Source organism: Cimex lectularius, unplaced genomic scaffold (assembly GCF_000648675.2).
Source record: "Cimex lectularius strain Harlan isolate CLEC.00 unplaced genomic scaffold, Clec_2.1 scaffold71, whole genome shotgun sequence".
Lineage (NCBI taxonomy): Eukaryota > Metazoa > Arthropoda > Insecta > Hemiptera > Cimicidae > Cimex > Cimex lectularius.
The window spans coordinates 374352-389213 of record NW_019392655.1 but is presented as its reverse complement, the minus strand read 5'-3'; the positions used below and the strand labels follow the sequence as shown (position 1 = coordinate 389213).

The 14862-nt window shown below is 35.6% G+C and overlaps 1 protein-coding gene across 1 annotated transcript; it reads right to left on the bottom strand.

Moving 5' to 3' along the window:
* Window positions 1–11432: 11432 nt before the first annotated feature.
* LOC106668268 (peptidyl-prolyl cis-trans isomerase FKBP8) lies at window positions 11433–13522 on the bottom strand. Its single transcript, XM_014396864.1, has one exon. It carries the CDS (start codon window positions 13042–13044, stop codon window positions 11860–11862), a length of 1185 nt encoding a protein of 394 aa, XP_014252350.1. The 5' UTR covers window positions 13045–13522; the 3' UTR covers window positions 11433–11859.
* Between the last annotated feature and the right edge of the window lie 1340 nt (window positions 13523–14862).

Sequence of the window (14862 nt, the reverse complement as noted above, 5' to 3'; positions counted from 1 at the left end):
ATACTAGGCCTAGAATTCTCTCCACCTTCTTTCTTCCAAAGACCTGTAGCTATTTTTAAAAAATAATTGACCACATTGTTCCACCACAGCAGACAACAGTACGTACAAGAATCTTGCACAGTCTCACTTTGAGATTTCGCCTTTGGATCTTGATCTATATATTGTACTTTTTGCGCACAATGTTCAGTTTCCCAGCTTTTTCTAACTACTCACTATTTTTAAGCTATAGTCTTGCGAATGTTTCGGCTACCGTATCGTCTTCTTTTTTTCAGCAAGATTCAATTTCGTTTCATTGTCATTTGTTTACAACCATAACCTTTTGCTTTGCTATCCAAGAACACAGAACGTTTTTCGAATTTATCTTTTTTTAGTTTCTTACTAGGATTAATATCATCGGTGTATGAACGTAGCCCAAACATTTTATTTAAATAAGCAGCCTACCTTGCCAATTTGTGTTCTCTAAAAGAAAATATTGCCTAACTCAATTTTGACAATTTTTCATCGGACCATGCTAATTTAATTGTTTCGGCTTCACCAAAATGAAATGTACTCGTACCTTGTATTTTTTTCAGCAGTTCACAGTTTATTTCAACTTCGCCTGGTACTTTCCAGTTCTTCAACTTCCTTTTGCCTCTTCTACTTCGTGTCTGTTGTATGCTTCTTCAATTCTTCCATAGTTTGCTTATGTTTAAGACTTATTCTTCCAAACTGATGTGTTACTGTGTTTAGTAGCTCAATAAAGTGCTCGGTCCACTCTTTCAACATTTCTGTTTCATTTTCTCATATTTCTCCTTTTTTATCTTTACATTTGGAGTGGGTGCTTGGGCTGGTATCCTTCGATAATTTTTTAACTATCCTATGCTTTTCATATTAATCTCTCCATTTCTTCAATCTATCTTGCTTTATTTTCATTACTACGTTTTCTAGAGCAAATTTTACTTATCTAAGTTATTGATGTTATATTTATTGATTGTTATCCTAGTTTTACTTTTGCGACAGTTCTCTTGATTAACTAGTACCCAGGAGCATTCGGCAGCAGCCAAGTACTATCTTAGTTAATAACTATTTAAGATTTAATCTAATAGAATTTATGTGAGAGACAGCCCTGCCATGACTAATAAATCTTTCACGTTTACAATGTAAAACCTTTGGTATGTCCAAGAATAACATGCTTATTTAAAGTCCAAATGGCTTGGTAATTAATTTGTCCAATTAATTAAGTTTGACGGTCATGTATTAATCAAGTGGCAGATATTAGAGAATACAATTTGTCAGACATAACTTGTACCTACTTAGATGGATATATTTACCACCACTTTAGTTGGTTTACTAAAGGTTTTTACACTATTTAGAGTCAGTTAGTCTATAGTTGGATCTTTTTTTTTAATGTTGGTCCGTTTCTTCTTCCTTTTCGCCATCTTACCAGGGGTACGCCTGTGTCAAGAATAATAAGATCAGTGAGGATAAAGAAAAGAGGAAAATCTGAAAAGGACAAACAATAAATTACTAGTAGTTCGTTCGTGTCTGAGCATCTTGCAATCCTGGGTTTTTTATCTATCAGGCGCGATTTGCCTCTTCATCACATAGGATTACTAGATCAGAAAAATAAGAACGACCACACGAAAAATTATAAGTGGTTTACTTGTTTCTGATCACACTGGTCTGCCTAGCCTCGAAGTTTTAGTCCCATTTGTTTGGAGGTAAAATAAATCAGCGAAGGTAGGTAGGCCAAATGGACGTGAAACTACCAAACTACAAATTGTTTTTTTTTTTTTTTTGCTGTTTCTCATCCTGGTAATACGACAAGGTACAACTACAAGATACTTAGACTTTTCTACAGATACCTACACCGCAGACTTTTTTTTTTTTTTTTCTTTGCTGTTTCTCATTCTGGTAATACGACAAGGATTTGTCACCTTTTTACAGTATCTTTTATACTTGTTTGCAAAATACTTAATTTATATTTTGAAAAAACAACAGCCTTACCCTCCACTCTACATCAACTACAAGATACTTGGACTTTTCTACAGATACCTACACCGCAGACTTAGTTGGAATCCTCCACACAAGAATCAAGAGACAACAAAACAGAATAATTGGACAACTACGAAGACTTTTAGTCAATACAAAAATTTGGTCAAAAGCTGAAGCGAGCTTAACATACCAAAACAGCGAAAAACCTATTACTGACGATGGCGAAATGCGTTTGATAGAAAAAAACAGCAAATAGACGGACCATGATGATTAGAAAGGTTCAAGCTACACGTAACGCATAGTTTGGAAGTCAGGTCTTTCTGGTCTGCCTGCCTTCGTTGATGTATTTTGTATTCGCACAAACGCACCACGGAAGGTGGTGAAATAGCGAAAAACGTCTGACAGGCCGAAACAGCTAGGATAGGGGGACCAGGATGATCAAAGTCGTCCAAAGCACATGTAATTTATAGTTTGGTCGTTCCACTTCTTCATAGTTTGTCTATCTTCACTGTCTTAATATTTTCACACAAAAGCCAAATGAAATAGAGCAAATCGAAACAGGTCTGACAGGTCAAAACGGCGAGGTTAGGCGGACTACGATGATCAGAAACATCCAAGTAAGACATTTGGTACATTCAGGTTTTCCTAGTCTCCCTATCTTTGCTTCTTAACTCAAGCTCACCACTGAAGAGGGCGAAATGTTGAAATGCTCCTTTATGCAAAAACAGTGAGCACAGACCGACCAGGATCACCAAAAAGGTCCAATATACAGGAAAGTTTTACTTTGAAAATGTTTCTTGTCTGCCTATTTTAGCTGGTTTATTCATTCTTAACATAGCCCTACTACTGAAATTGCGAAAAGTCGAAACGGGCCTGATACACGAAAACATCGAGGATAGGCATACCAAGATGCTCAGAAACGAACAAGCCACTAGCAATTTATTTTTTCCCCATTTCAGATTTTCCTCGTCTGTTTATCATCACTATTTTATCATTCTTGACACAGTCATGCCTCTGTAAATGGCGACTCTCGTAGGCTGAAAAAGTTTGCCAGTGGTAAAGATCGTCAACCCGCACAACAATGTAGCTTTGCTGGTTGCCTAATTGCCCTTTTTGCAACCATGCAACCTCTATTTAATAATAATAATAATAATATCTTTATGAACGGCATAATTTACATATTCAGCTTTTATAAATGATCTGTATGCTAAGTATTTTAAAACTCTATTCTTAATTTTTTTCAATTTTATTTATATATTTTAAATAATAAGGTGACCAGATTGGTGAATTGAATTTGAGAATAGATCTAACAAAAAAAGAGTAATATTTGTTACAACCGATGTTTCTGAGTTCACTAGCATTTCTTTTAATGAAGACTTTATTTATGATCATGACAATATGTTCAGAGTTAGTGATGAATTCTACAACATAAGAAACGACCACACGAAAAATTATAAGTGGTCTCCTAGGTCCTTCATAGATTTAGTTATCTCGAATTCAGAGTTGTTAATCTTGTAGTTATAGATAATAAGGCTTAATTTTTTTCAGCGCATACATTTGCATTATTCTATATTTAATTATTCCACTAGAAAAAGTCCAATTGGCTAGATTATTTAAGTCTTTTAGTTCATCACAGTCCGATGGTTGATTTGATGATTTTTTAGATCTTTAAATCATCAGCAAATAATTTATATTTACACTAATTTATTTCGTATATGCAAACTAATTATTTTTATGTTATGGCGAGTTATTTATAAAAAAAATTAATTGCTAATAACTAATTGGTCAAGCGGACCACAAAAAATAGTGAATGGAATTAATTGCTAATTTTAACTTCAACTGAATCAGACATCTAGGTCAAACTTATTATTTTTTAGGGTTTTACTTTTTCCTCTGCACACTTTTCAGTTTTACCACTCAAATCGACTCCATTTGATTTTCGTCAAATTTATTTTTTTGTACGATAAAGCCTCCAAGAAAATTGAATTTTTCGATTAGAAAGATAGGAAATTTTTCGGTGCGAGGTCAGATGAGTGGATAGACGAGATTTTCATCTCATCTTTCTAACTTAACATTCTAAATCGAATTGAATATTTTAAAATAATTGAAGATCAATAAAAAGCAACTTATCCCTGGCGAGAAATCACCCCTGTTTAAGCGCGCGCACGGCATAGTGTGTGCCGAGTAAAAGGATTGCTCATAAAAGAAGCGGTGTCGTTCTAAAAAATAAAAAATAAAAGGAAAAGGTAATATAAACGAGGGTCTTGTCACTTGGCCTGTGTACCCAAGCAAAGTGTGTCATCGTCCTAAACAAGCAGTCCAAGGGAGTCTTCGTCCCATCTCTTGAGGGTTCAATACTTTAATTCCGACGTTGTTTCTTTCTCAAATCGTAGAAATCGAATAACACGTCAGTTTTGAATTAAAATTATAAAAATTGCCTAAAGATACAGTTTAAGACATTGAAAATGACCTTTTATCTTAATACATATTTTGTTTTTGGAGATATAATCAAAAAGGTCATCAACATGCAACCAAAAGCCATCCATCTTAGAAATAGGTTAAATCACTATCAAATATAAAAGTTTTTAAAAAAAAAACAATAAAAGTCATTTTTAAAAGAAAATTTAAAAGGTGTTCTTTGTCAAATAAAAATTTTTTGTGTGAATCTCTGTTGCCTATAGGATGATGAATTTGAAATTTAGTCATTTCCGGTCAAATCTGCCTGAACTGTTTTGGTGTCAACGTTGCCGTTTATTAATAATAGGTCAAAACTTTAATCTGTAAGCATTATAATCGAAATCCAATCAATGAGGGAATCAGGAACGAAATAAGAACAGCGAAGAGCAATTAGCTGTTTCATCCTGGCTGTCAGACGTATATGGCCTGTCAGCAAACTTTAAAACCGGACAGGATGACAGACTAACACACAGGCTAAAGTGAATTTTGTGAAATGCCGAAACGCGTCTGACTGACCTACCAAACGAGGAAAGGCAAACCAAAATGATAGTTAATGAACAAATTTCAAAAGGAAAATAAACATTGATATCAATAATCCTATATAAAAAGGATTATCTTCCATAGTTCTATTTCAATAAAAAAAATTAAACGTTATGAAAAATAATGGAGAGAGGAAAGCTAATAATGCATATTTTTTATGTTTTTGTTCAGCATTGCATATTATTTTTAAATTTAAGGTTGAGCTCGTACATGTATTTTGTATATTTCCAATCATCCTGGTCCTTTTATTCTCGCCGCTTTGGTCTGTCAGGTGCGTTTCGGCGTGTCGCCGTCTCCATTTAGGTTTTGTGAAAACAGGATAAATCGAAAGATAGGTAGACCAGGATAGGCACTTGCAATCATCCTGGTTCACCTATCCTCGCTTTATTGTCCGTCGAACGGGTTCCGGCTTTTCGCCGTCATCAGTGGTAGGTATGAAAACAGACTAAATCATTGAGGATGAATAGACCTCATCCTTCTGCTATCCTCGCTGTTTTGGCCCGTCAGAGATGTTTCGACTTTACGCCATCTTTAGTGGTCGACTTGAGTTAAGATTGACAGAATCGGTAGGGACAAATAGACCAGGATAATCGAAAATGACCAAACAAAAAATTACAAGTAGCTTGTTCGTTTCTGATCATCCTGGTCCTCCTGACCTCGTCGTTTTGGCCTGTCAGACGTTTTTCGATATTTCACCATCTTCAGTGGTGCGTTCGTGCGAAGACATAATAAATCGACGAAGGAAGACCAGAAAGACCCGACTTCCAAACTGTGCATTATGTGTAGCTTGAACCTTTCTAATCATCCTGGTCCGTCTGTTTGCTGTTTTTTTCTTTCAAAAGCATTACGCCATCTTCAGTGTTTAGTTTGTATCAATAATAAATAAATCACCGAATATAGACAAACCACCTGTTTAAGGATTTTTTTCTGGAGATGTAAAAGTGTAGAGAGAGCTTGGCCAATAGGGTTAAGGCTAGTACACACTCGTAGACAAAGTGCAACTCGTGTCTTCAGTCAAAGTTCTACAATTGCCTACAGACCAATCGAGAACAAATGACTTGTTCTGCAACTTCCTGTAGACAAAAATCGCAAAAGTCTATGATCTCCCAGCTCGGATGGAATACTTGAGACATGTTGCGCAACATCAACAACAGAGGCTGGAAGGGTTGCTCTGACTCGTTTCTGGCTTGCATATTTTATTTCCAATCATAAGTAGCAAATTTTCACTCGGTGGAGGTTAGCCGGGTGAAATTTCTGAAACCTGAACTATCCTCCGAACTATCCATCTGCTAAAACGTCCCTTGTCCATTGAAACAACAGAAGCAGCAAAGCCGCCGACCGCTATCTCACTCGTCATGTTATCCCGAAAACTATTGGGTTGTTTCAAATGAATGTTCGATTTTCGTGTAATATAAAGTGTGTACGAGTTTAAAAATGGTCATTCGGCATCTGAGACTGCAAGAAACATCAGTAAGGCGTTTGAGGAAGAGAGGGTAAATGAACCATTCGCGTTAGTTTGCTATGTTTTCGGAAGGAAAACCGAATTGGAAAATGAGCCCCGCGGAAGACCTCCAACTTTAATTGACGATATCCTTAAGCTTCAGATGGAAGAAAACCACTATCAAACAGTCAGACGACTCACAGCACAACTAAATGCAATTGCAGCTACCGTGTTAAGACAATTAAGGAACATAGGAAAAGTCAAAAAGTTTGATCTATGGGTTCCTCATAACCTCACTGAGCGACAGCAGATAACGCGCCTTGAGACATGCGTTTCGTCGCTCGCCAGGCAAAAAACTAGCCTTTTCTTGAAATAATAATTGAGATGAAAAATGGATTGCATACGACAATCAGCGTCGGTCAGGGCAGTGGTTAAACATCGACGAAAGACCAGGACACATGCCCAAACCAAATTTCCACTCAAAAGAAATTATGGTGACCGAAGAAAAGTATGGTGGTCCATGGCTGGAATTATTCACTACTCTCTTTGCCTAGGGGTGAAACCATTACCTCTACATCTTACTGCAAGGAAATTACTCAAAAAACAACCTGCATTGGTAAATCGGAAAAGGTCCTATACTCCTCCATGACAACGCCAGGACTCATGTTTCGAAAACATACTGTAAACAAATTGAAAGAGTTTGGCTACGAAGTTCTTCAGCACCCACCTTATTCTCCAGACTTGTCTCCACCAGATTTTACTTTTTACTACTTCTATAGACAGTCGCGCGATTTTGTACGAGTGTGTTCTAGCTTTTACTATGAATGTTATGTGAAACTTGTAGAAGCTAGATCGGGGATCAGTTGTTGGCAAAAGGAATGTTGAGGTACTGGATAGTGAGATTAGGTAAGGGTATTTGATTTGTCTGAGGACTTTTTATAAGGAGGATTGGCTGCGCTGGGTATCGGATGGCTTGGAATTACCCCACAGTTCCTTATATCCAAAGTGGTTGCAGTGTTTTGTATTGAGTTAGTTACAAACCCAAAGCTCTATTTCATCAGGCTGCAGACCCGAAGAATAAATCGAACAGTACAAATAGCACCCTATTCTTCAAACTGTTGCATGGTTTATTATTTTTAACGAATTAATCGTTGAAAATTTCCCGGCGACGCTTAGTTTTTGTGCTAACTTTTTGACTGTCTTATCGGCTGTTTGCGATAAACTTTCTAAGTAGTTCAATGACAAAAGGAAGAAATACATACAAAACACTACCCAAATAGAAAGTGTATGTCCATTAGGCGTAGTACAGATTATTATTTATTTTATATCCTCTCGAGAACATCCGTAAAGTTCTGTCATCGAGCCGACAGTAAAGGACCGTCATATTCCCGAAACGTAGTCCATACGTGCCTCGTAAAAACGAGCGTTTTTCTCAAAAGAAAAAGAAAGTAGAGAAAATAATTGTCCCTGTACTTTCCGCGTCTCTAATTTGAGGTTTACGGCCCAGTAACCTAGTAGTTATTCAAACTTGTTGATTCATATTTAAATAGGCGTTTGTCTCTCTTTTTTCCTTCCTTCGGCCACGCCCGCTTTTGTCCTTTTAACTGGAACTGGGAGTTAGGCACGTACAGAAAGTACGTTCTCCTCAATTGAAAACAAACAGCACTATCTTCTTTAGCCGTTTAAAAACCAAGATGTTAACTGAACCAGGCATTTCCGACGAAGAATGAGGCAATTATTCGTATTTCTTAGGCCGGGCTTACTATGATTTGGGCTTTATGACTTACAGAAGAAAATTGAAGGATTTGAAAACGTCATAACTTTTAACATTAGTCACCCCGTGCATTAATTGCAGAACCTAGAATAAATTGAATGTTTTTTATGTGTCAATACAAGACGCCATTGTCTTTCAAATAGCAAATGTATTAGAAGAGGACCTTAGTGTACTTGGCCTGTGCAATATTCATTAATTATAAACTATAAACGTTTTAATTAATTGATATTCATTTATGTTATTTGGCTTAGTCAAGAACCAGGAATTATTTAAACTTATGCTGAGTTCTTTCATTGAGCTTTCGAAGATTAAATCTTATTCTTCAGAACCCTAATAATGACTAATGTAAAAACAAATAAAACAAACTAGACTAAATGATAAAACACGAGTCAAAAATCAAAGAATTGATGGAGCATATAAGCAGGGTGAGACAATTAAACCCTCTAGAGTATATGGTGAAGAGCCGAAAGGGACTTGACGGACCAAAACAGCAAATGACAAACTTAATTTTTTTAAGTTTAGGAGGGTATAAGCAGGGTGAGGCAAGTATCAAACCCACCTATGAAGATGGAGAAGAGACACAAGCCTGGCAGGCTAAAACAGTCAGGAACACTCTGGATGGTCTTAAAAGAAAAAAACTTGTTACAAAGCGTGGTAGTGTTAGAACTGAGTCAGTCTTCAAGGAAATTTGAGATCGCTTATAAAAAACTTAAATATGAAAATCTGTAGACATATCCAAAATTGTTTTGCCTTGACAAACCCATAGGTTGAAAGCTTGGCAGTAACTGAATTTGTTTTTTTCTTCAAGACCTTGATCCAAAGAGTTGGTAAGGGAAAAAGTGGTCCTTCTAATACTGAAAACCAAACAGTCAGGTCAGGCAGACTAAATGTTTTCAACTGACAACCCAATAAAATGAGATAATCGATCATGATTTTGTTTCCTGTCCAAGACGGCTGGTATTTAATGTCTTTATTTTTTAAAACTATGTCAATTAATTAATCTCCAGATTGTTTAATTTTTGAACATGAATTTGTTTTTGGGCTAGATAGACCCATTTTTTTGCTCGACCATTTAGAGTCTCATTACTGAGGAGTGACATGGGTTGGGACAGGTTAGATTATGAATGTTTTAATTAAGTAGGGTTTTGGTATGATTACGGTTAAGCTAGGTGAGGGTTAGGATTTATTAAAAAACTAAAACTATTATATTATTTAAAAACTAAGGAAAGTAAAAATTACACATATGGGGAACCACAGTAACGGAGTGGTCACCATGATAGATACACCCTCAGCTCATAGATCCTGCAGTCAGGGCTTCGATTCCCCCCGTCGTCCTTGGCCCTTTTTTTCATGCATCCCTTCCATCCACCACCCCTCAAAAAAAAAAGAATACACATCGCATATGATATCTTTCTTGGCAAAGTTCATAAGGCCATAAAAAATTAAGTAAAAAAAATAATAAAAATAAATCACACATGCATACAAAACACACACGTATATATGCGCACATTCACAGGTATATATGATTATGGGAGGATTGCTGTACAAAAGTTGTTTAGAATTATAAACCTGTTTCTAAATCTTATTGCACAAAGTATATCGTTCATGTACTGTGTTTTTTCTATTCGTTTTGCTCCAGTGCTTCTGATATTGTTTGGTACGTTATTTCTTGGCAATACTGAGTGAAGGGCAATATTAAATGAGTAACAGTCTAACATCAATGGGTTGAACTTTTTATACATATCAGATGTACTGTGCCTTTCATCACCTCCAATTTGTAGCATTACCACTTCCTCATATCATTCATGTTCTAATGTAGACACAAAATTGCACCGTTTGTCAATGTTAGTTTATCTCATCAGTCTCACACGACACCTAGTATGAATGCTGCTGAAAAAATAATGCAACTTTTGTTCCTCCTGTGGCGCAAACTCAATATGCACTCATATATTTCAATTGATATATCTATTATATTGATGTTATATATGAAAAAAATATATAATTTAATATACANTATTATATATATTTGATTTAACTTCAAACAAAATATGAAACGATTATTTCTTAAATGCAAGATGAATTTTTTTTAAAGTCTGAAGTTTATTTTAGTACACAATAAAATAGATAACTGTTTATAGAAATTAACAATAATTTGGGTGTTTAAGTGTCTCAAGAAACAGTTTTCATCCAAAATCTTTTCCAATTTGTTTTAACTTTAATTTTTACGCAATGCCATCTTCACTGAGCTTGTTATTGAGTTGTTAACACGGTTATGGAAATTTATAAAAACTGTTTTCTTACTTGTCTTAGGCTACAGTTTCCATACACAGTATTTTAATTTTTTTTAAATTTATAATTCAAGTTTTACACTTTGTTAACTTCACTTAAGTGATTTTTAACTGTGTTTGTTAATAATTGTTCACTTTTGTTTCAATTTCTTCAAACATTTAAAAAAATTTCTTGCATGCAGTTAACAACTAAATATTAGTGTTTTAATAATAAAATAATATAAAATTTAATTATTAAACCCTAAGATTAATCGAAAACAATGAAAGAAAAATTGAATTTCAAATATGAGTCACACAGGATGTAGAAATTTATTTATTACAAATCCGATCATTTTGGCCGATTATTTTAACAAACAATTTAATTATTGTTTATATAACAACTTATTTAAAGCAGATCAATAACAAAAAATTTTTTTGCTGTTACATATGAGCATTAAGAAATATAACTTTTTATGCACTTTTCAGTTTAACAATATTTGGCTTATAGTTTTTGTAAAAAAATATATATTTAACAAATAAGCTAATTGGTTTCTGCAATGTTTATGTAAATAAGTGATTTTATGCAAAATGCATATTTTTATCCTTATTTTCAACCGACGCACATTTGCACCTAGGCATCACTGCCAGTAAAGATAACTTAATTACTAAAATAAACTAGCGTAACGTAAAAATAAAACAAATTATTTAATACATAGCACAGGTCTTCAATTTCTTGCACTGCAGACATTGATTAATCATTGTTCAGTTGCCCTTTAGAACATTCTTACCCTTCATCTTACCATATTTTATATTTACTAATTATTTGATCAACAAAAAATCCAGAAAATGAAAGTGTAATAAATTACGGCCCATCTTTCATCAAGACATAATTGGATAAATGTTTAAAACCTTTTCATTAAGCAGCATAAAAGCTTACACACAATTTAACTTGGATCCAAAACAAACTGACAACACAATATTCATTATATAAAAATAAATGTATTAACTTTTAAATACAAATATGATGTACGGCAATTTATTAACTGTAAGAATGTATAATTAATCTTACAATACATACATAGAATTTATTTGATCATTATGTCGATTATAAAGGAAAGAGGAAGTTTGAGTAATAAAGGAATGCAATATCTTCTCAACAATTAACATTCTTAACTGTACTCATTAAATGAGCTTGTAAAAATTAATGGTAACACTCTTCACAATAAAAAGTATATTTAAAAAGAAATGTATATGTGAAAGGAAAAGGTCAATAATGCAACTCAGCACTATAAAAATGAACAGTACAAAACCGTAAACAAAACTTAGCATAAGACTAAAAATCAAAAGTTGTACAGTGAATTTAGAGGAAAAAAATATTACTAGTATTTTATTTATAAAGCTGTCTTTTATGTAATTTTGTATCTCACTACAACCGCACCAATGGCAGCCACAGCGAAACTGACAACAGCGATCAAAGTTATTGTTCCGTAATTGGATGACTTTTGTTTCTTCTTCTCAGTCCCATTGTCTTGAGTGCTATTTCCCATCATTTTCTTGTAAAGGTTTCTCTGTTTGGTATTATCTTTCCGTTGTGCCGCCAGAAGCAAGGAGAGTTCCTGCTGGAGGCTCTTGTCCCCTGGATCGACAGTGAGACCATGCCGCACGACTTCGATGCTCTCCTCCAATTCGCCTTTCACCTTCAGGATCTTAGCTTTTCTGAAGATCGCTTTGATATTCGTGGGCTGACTGCTTAGAACATGACCAAAGGAGGTTAAGGCTGCGTCATAAGCAGATATCTTCATTTGGGATGCTCCTAAGTTGTTGTATGTCTTCAGCCTTTCATCTAAGAGAAAGTGTACTCTCGATTCATCGGGGCTGCCAGGGATGTCCGTATCATCAAGGTACTCTAAAGCACTGCGGTATGAGTGAATCGCCAGAGTGTGCTCATCTCTCGTATACCACCAATTGCCCCTTTCCTTTTTCTTCAGTCCGATCGCTATCCGCTTCTCGATGTCAAGTTCTTGCACAGGGAGCTCTTGTCTCACGTTGTGTAGGGTCAATCGATACGTGAGGACCGCATCCGGCGGGATGTCCGGCTTTCTACCGAGAGAGCCGTAAGCGAATCTAGAAGCGATTACCACTTCGGCTTCTTCTCCTTTGTCCATAAGAGCAAGAGCAAAATCAATGCCTTGAGCGGTATCATTGTCGCCTAAGAAAACTTCGATCCTATCTTCTTTGTCGACGACCGTACCATCTTCGAGTCTTCCTTCGAAAGAGATCTCGCACACGTCCGGTTTCGTAGGCCTGGAATCCGGTTCGCCCGGCTTCAGCACCTTCTTTTTCAACTGACCATTGCCCAAAATGTCCATCCATTCTTCTTTTTCTGCGGGTTCGGGTTCGGACTCGGGTTCAGGTTGCATCGGCTGCGGTTCCTCGTCCGTTTTGCTCTCCCCCTCAGACCGGTTTTCTTCCGATTTGAACTCATCAGCGGGTTTCTGATGAGGGACATCCCCTCTTTCGCCTTGTAAGAAAGATTCGATCGCGCTTTTATCTCCTTCGGCGCTATTCTCTAAAGGCCGGTCCAAATCCATTTTTTCAGTCCAATCGGTTTTTTTTTCCCCCAGGTTAAACCATAAAATACACAAATAATACAATGACAAAAACAACTTACACCCTCGAAGGCAGACGTCATGCAAAGCGATAGCCGACGATAACAACTCGATTACCTCCTATCCAATCCGAGTCGAAACATATGCTGTTTCATCCCGTCGGAAGTCATCAAAATGCATAAAAAAAACCCTAAAAAAACGTCTCCTGTTCTTCTTTCCCTTAAAACATTTTCTATTTTGGCGGTTGAAAAAATCCAAATCTTCTTTCTTTATTACACAAAATATTGGGAAAAAAAGAAAATTTACTATATTTAGGTATCGGCGAGTGAAAGTTTGAGCGCGGAATTTAAGTCAATTTGAATTTTCCGTTTAATTTTTTCCATTTTTTTTCTGCCAAATCATTGAAAATTTGTATTAATGTGGTTTACAAAAACATATGAACTGCACTAGTATTTATTTCTTGTTTAAGAAAAAAAACAGCCGCAGTTTATTTTCATTTTTTTTTTTTTTATTCTTCATTATATGTGGTGTTTTAAGTCACCAAACAATCACTCTTTAGTTATAAGCTATACATAAACCCATAATAATAACATGCAAAATACAGCTTCTCGAGCTAACAAAAATAAACTATAACTTTTACCACTGTTTATTACAGTTATTATTAATTAATCTGGATATTTACATTATTGCTTGTGTTCAATTTGTTTAATTTTTAATAATGTTGAGAATTGTTACAAATGAACTATCCACATTAGGTCTTGCACATCAGAAAATAATCTCCAAAGGTATCAAACTTAAATGGAGTTGCAAGAACTGCTTAGAGCAAATAACCAATACTCATGGTCCCCGGGGTGTTTGAATTTAAACAAAACTTCCAGGCCAACTTTGGTACAAAAAAAAAGAGTGGGCAAAGGCAAAACACTCTGTTGATTAAGACACCACTGATGGTACTTTGATACAGGGAACAAGAAGGTACATGGATCTCAAAACCAAGTACTCAGAGCCCATGGCTAAGTACATCAATAATCTTAACTCACCAGGCCAACTTTGGTACAAAAAAGAGTGGGAAAAGGCAAAACACTCTGTTGATTAAGACACCACTGATGGTACTCTGGCAGGGCACAAGACGGTACATGGATCTCAAAACCAAGTACTCAGAGCCCATGGCTAAGTACATCAATAATCTTAACTCAACGTAATTGTGAGAGGTTCTCAGTTCAATTTGAATGGAGGGAACAACAATAATTTAAACAAAATTTTCGGATAAACCTGTCCAAAAAAAATTTGGTAAAAGAAAAACTTACTTAGTCAGAAAAGACACTATTTGCTGGGATGCTGATGAGGATGCAAAATAAATGTAGGACGCAAGAAGGCACATGTGCCCCAAAAGCTAATATTCAGAGCCCAAGTATTTTTAATATGAAATCCACACAATGGAGAGACATATTCAATTCACTTTGACTAGAGGATACAAAAACATGGACATAGGAATTTAAAGAAAATTCAAGAAGGTCCTCTTCTAGCCAGGACATGCAGGGAGTAGAGAGAAATGAAGAAGCGGTTCCCGGGGGGGGGGGGCTTCTACACTGCTGATAGGTCTGCTGATATTTTGTTGTATACAATTCCCAAGAAATCATATTTTCTAAAAAATACCAGCATCTCTCAAGATCATAATGTGGCAATTTACCAAAGAAGAAACAGCTTTTCATTATACAAGTTGTCGTGTGAATCATTTCCTTACTTAGATTGCCCTCTGGGGAATAAGATGTAGTCATCAATAATAAAAAATTTATTTTGGGT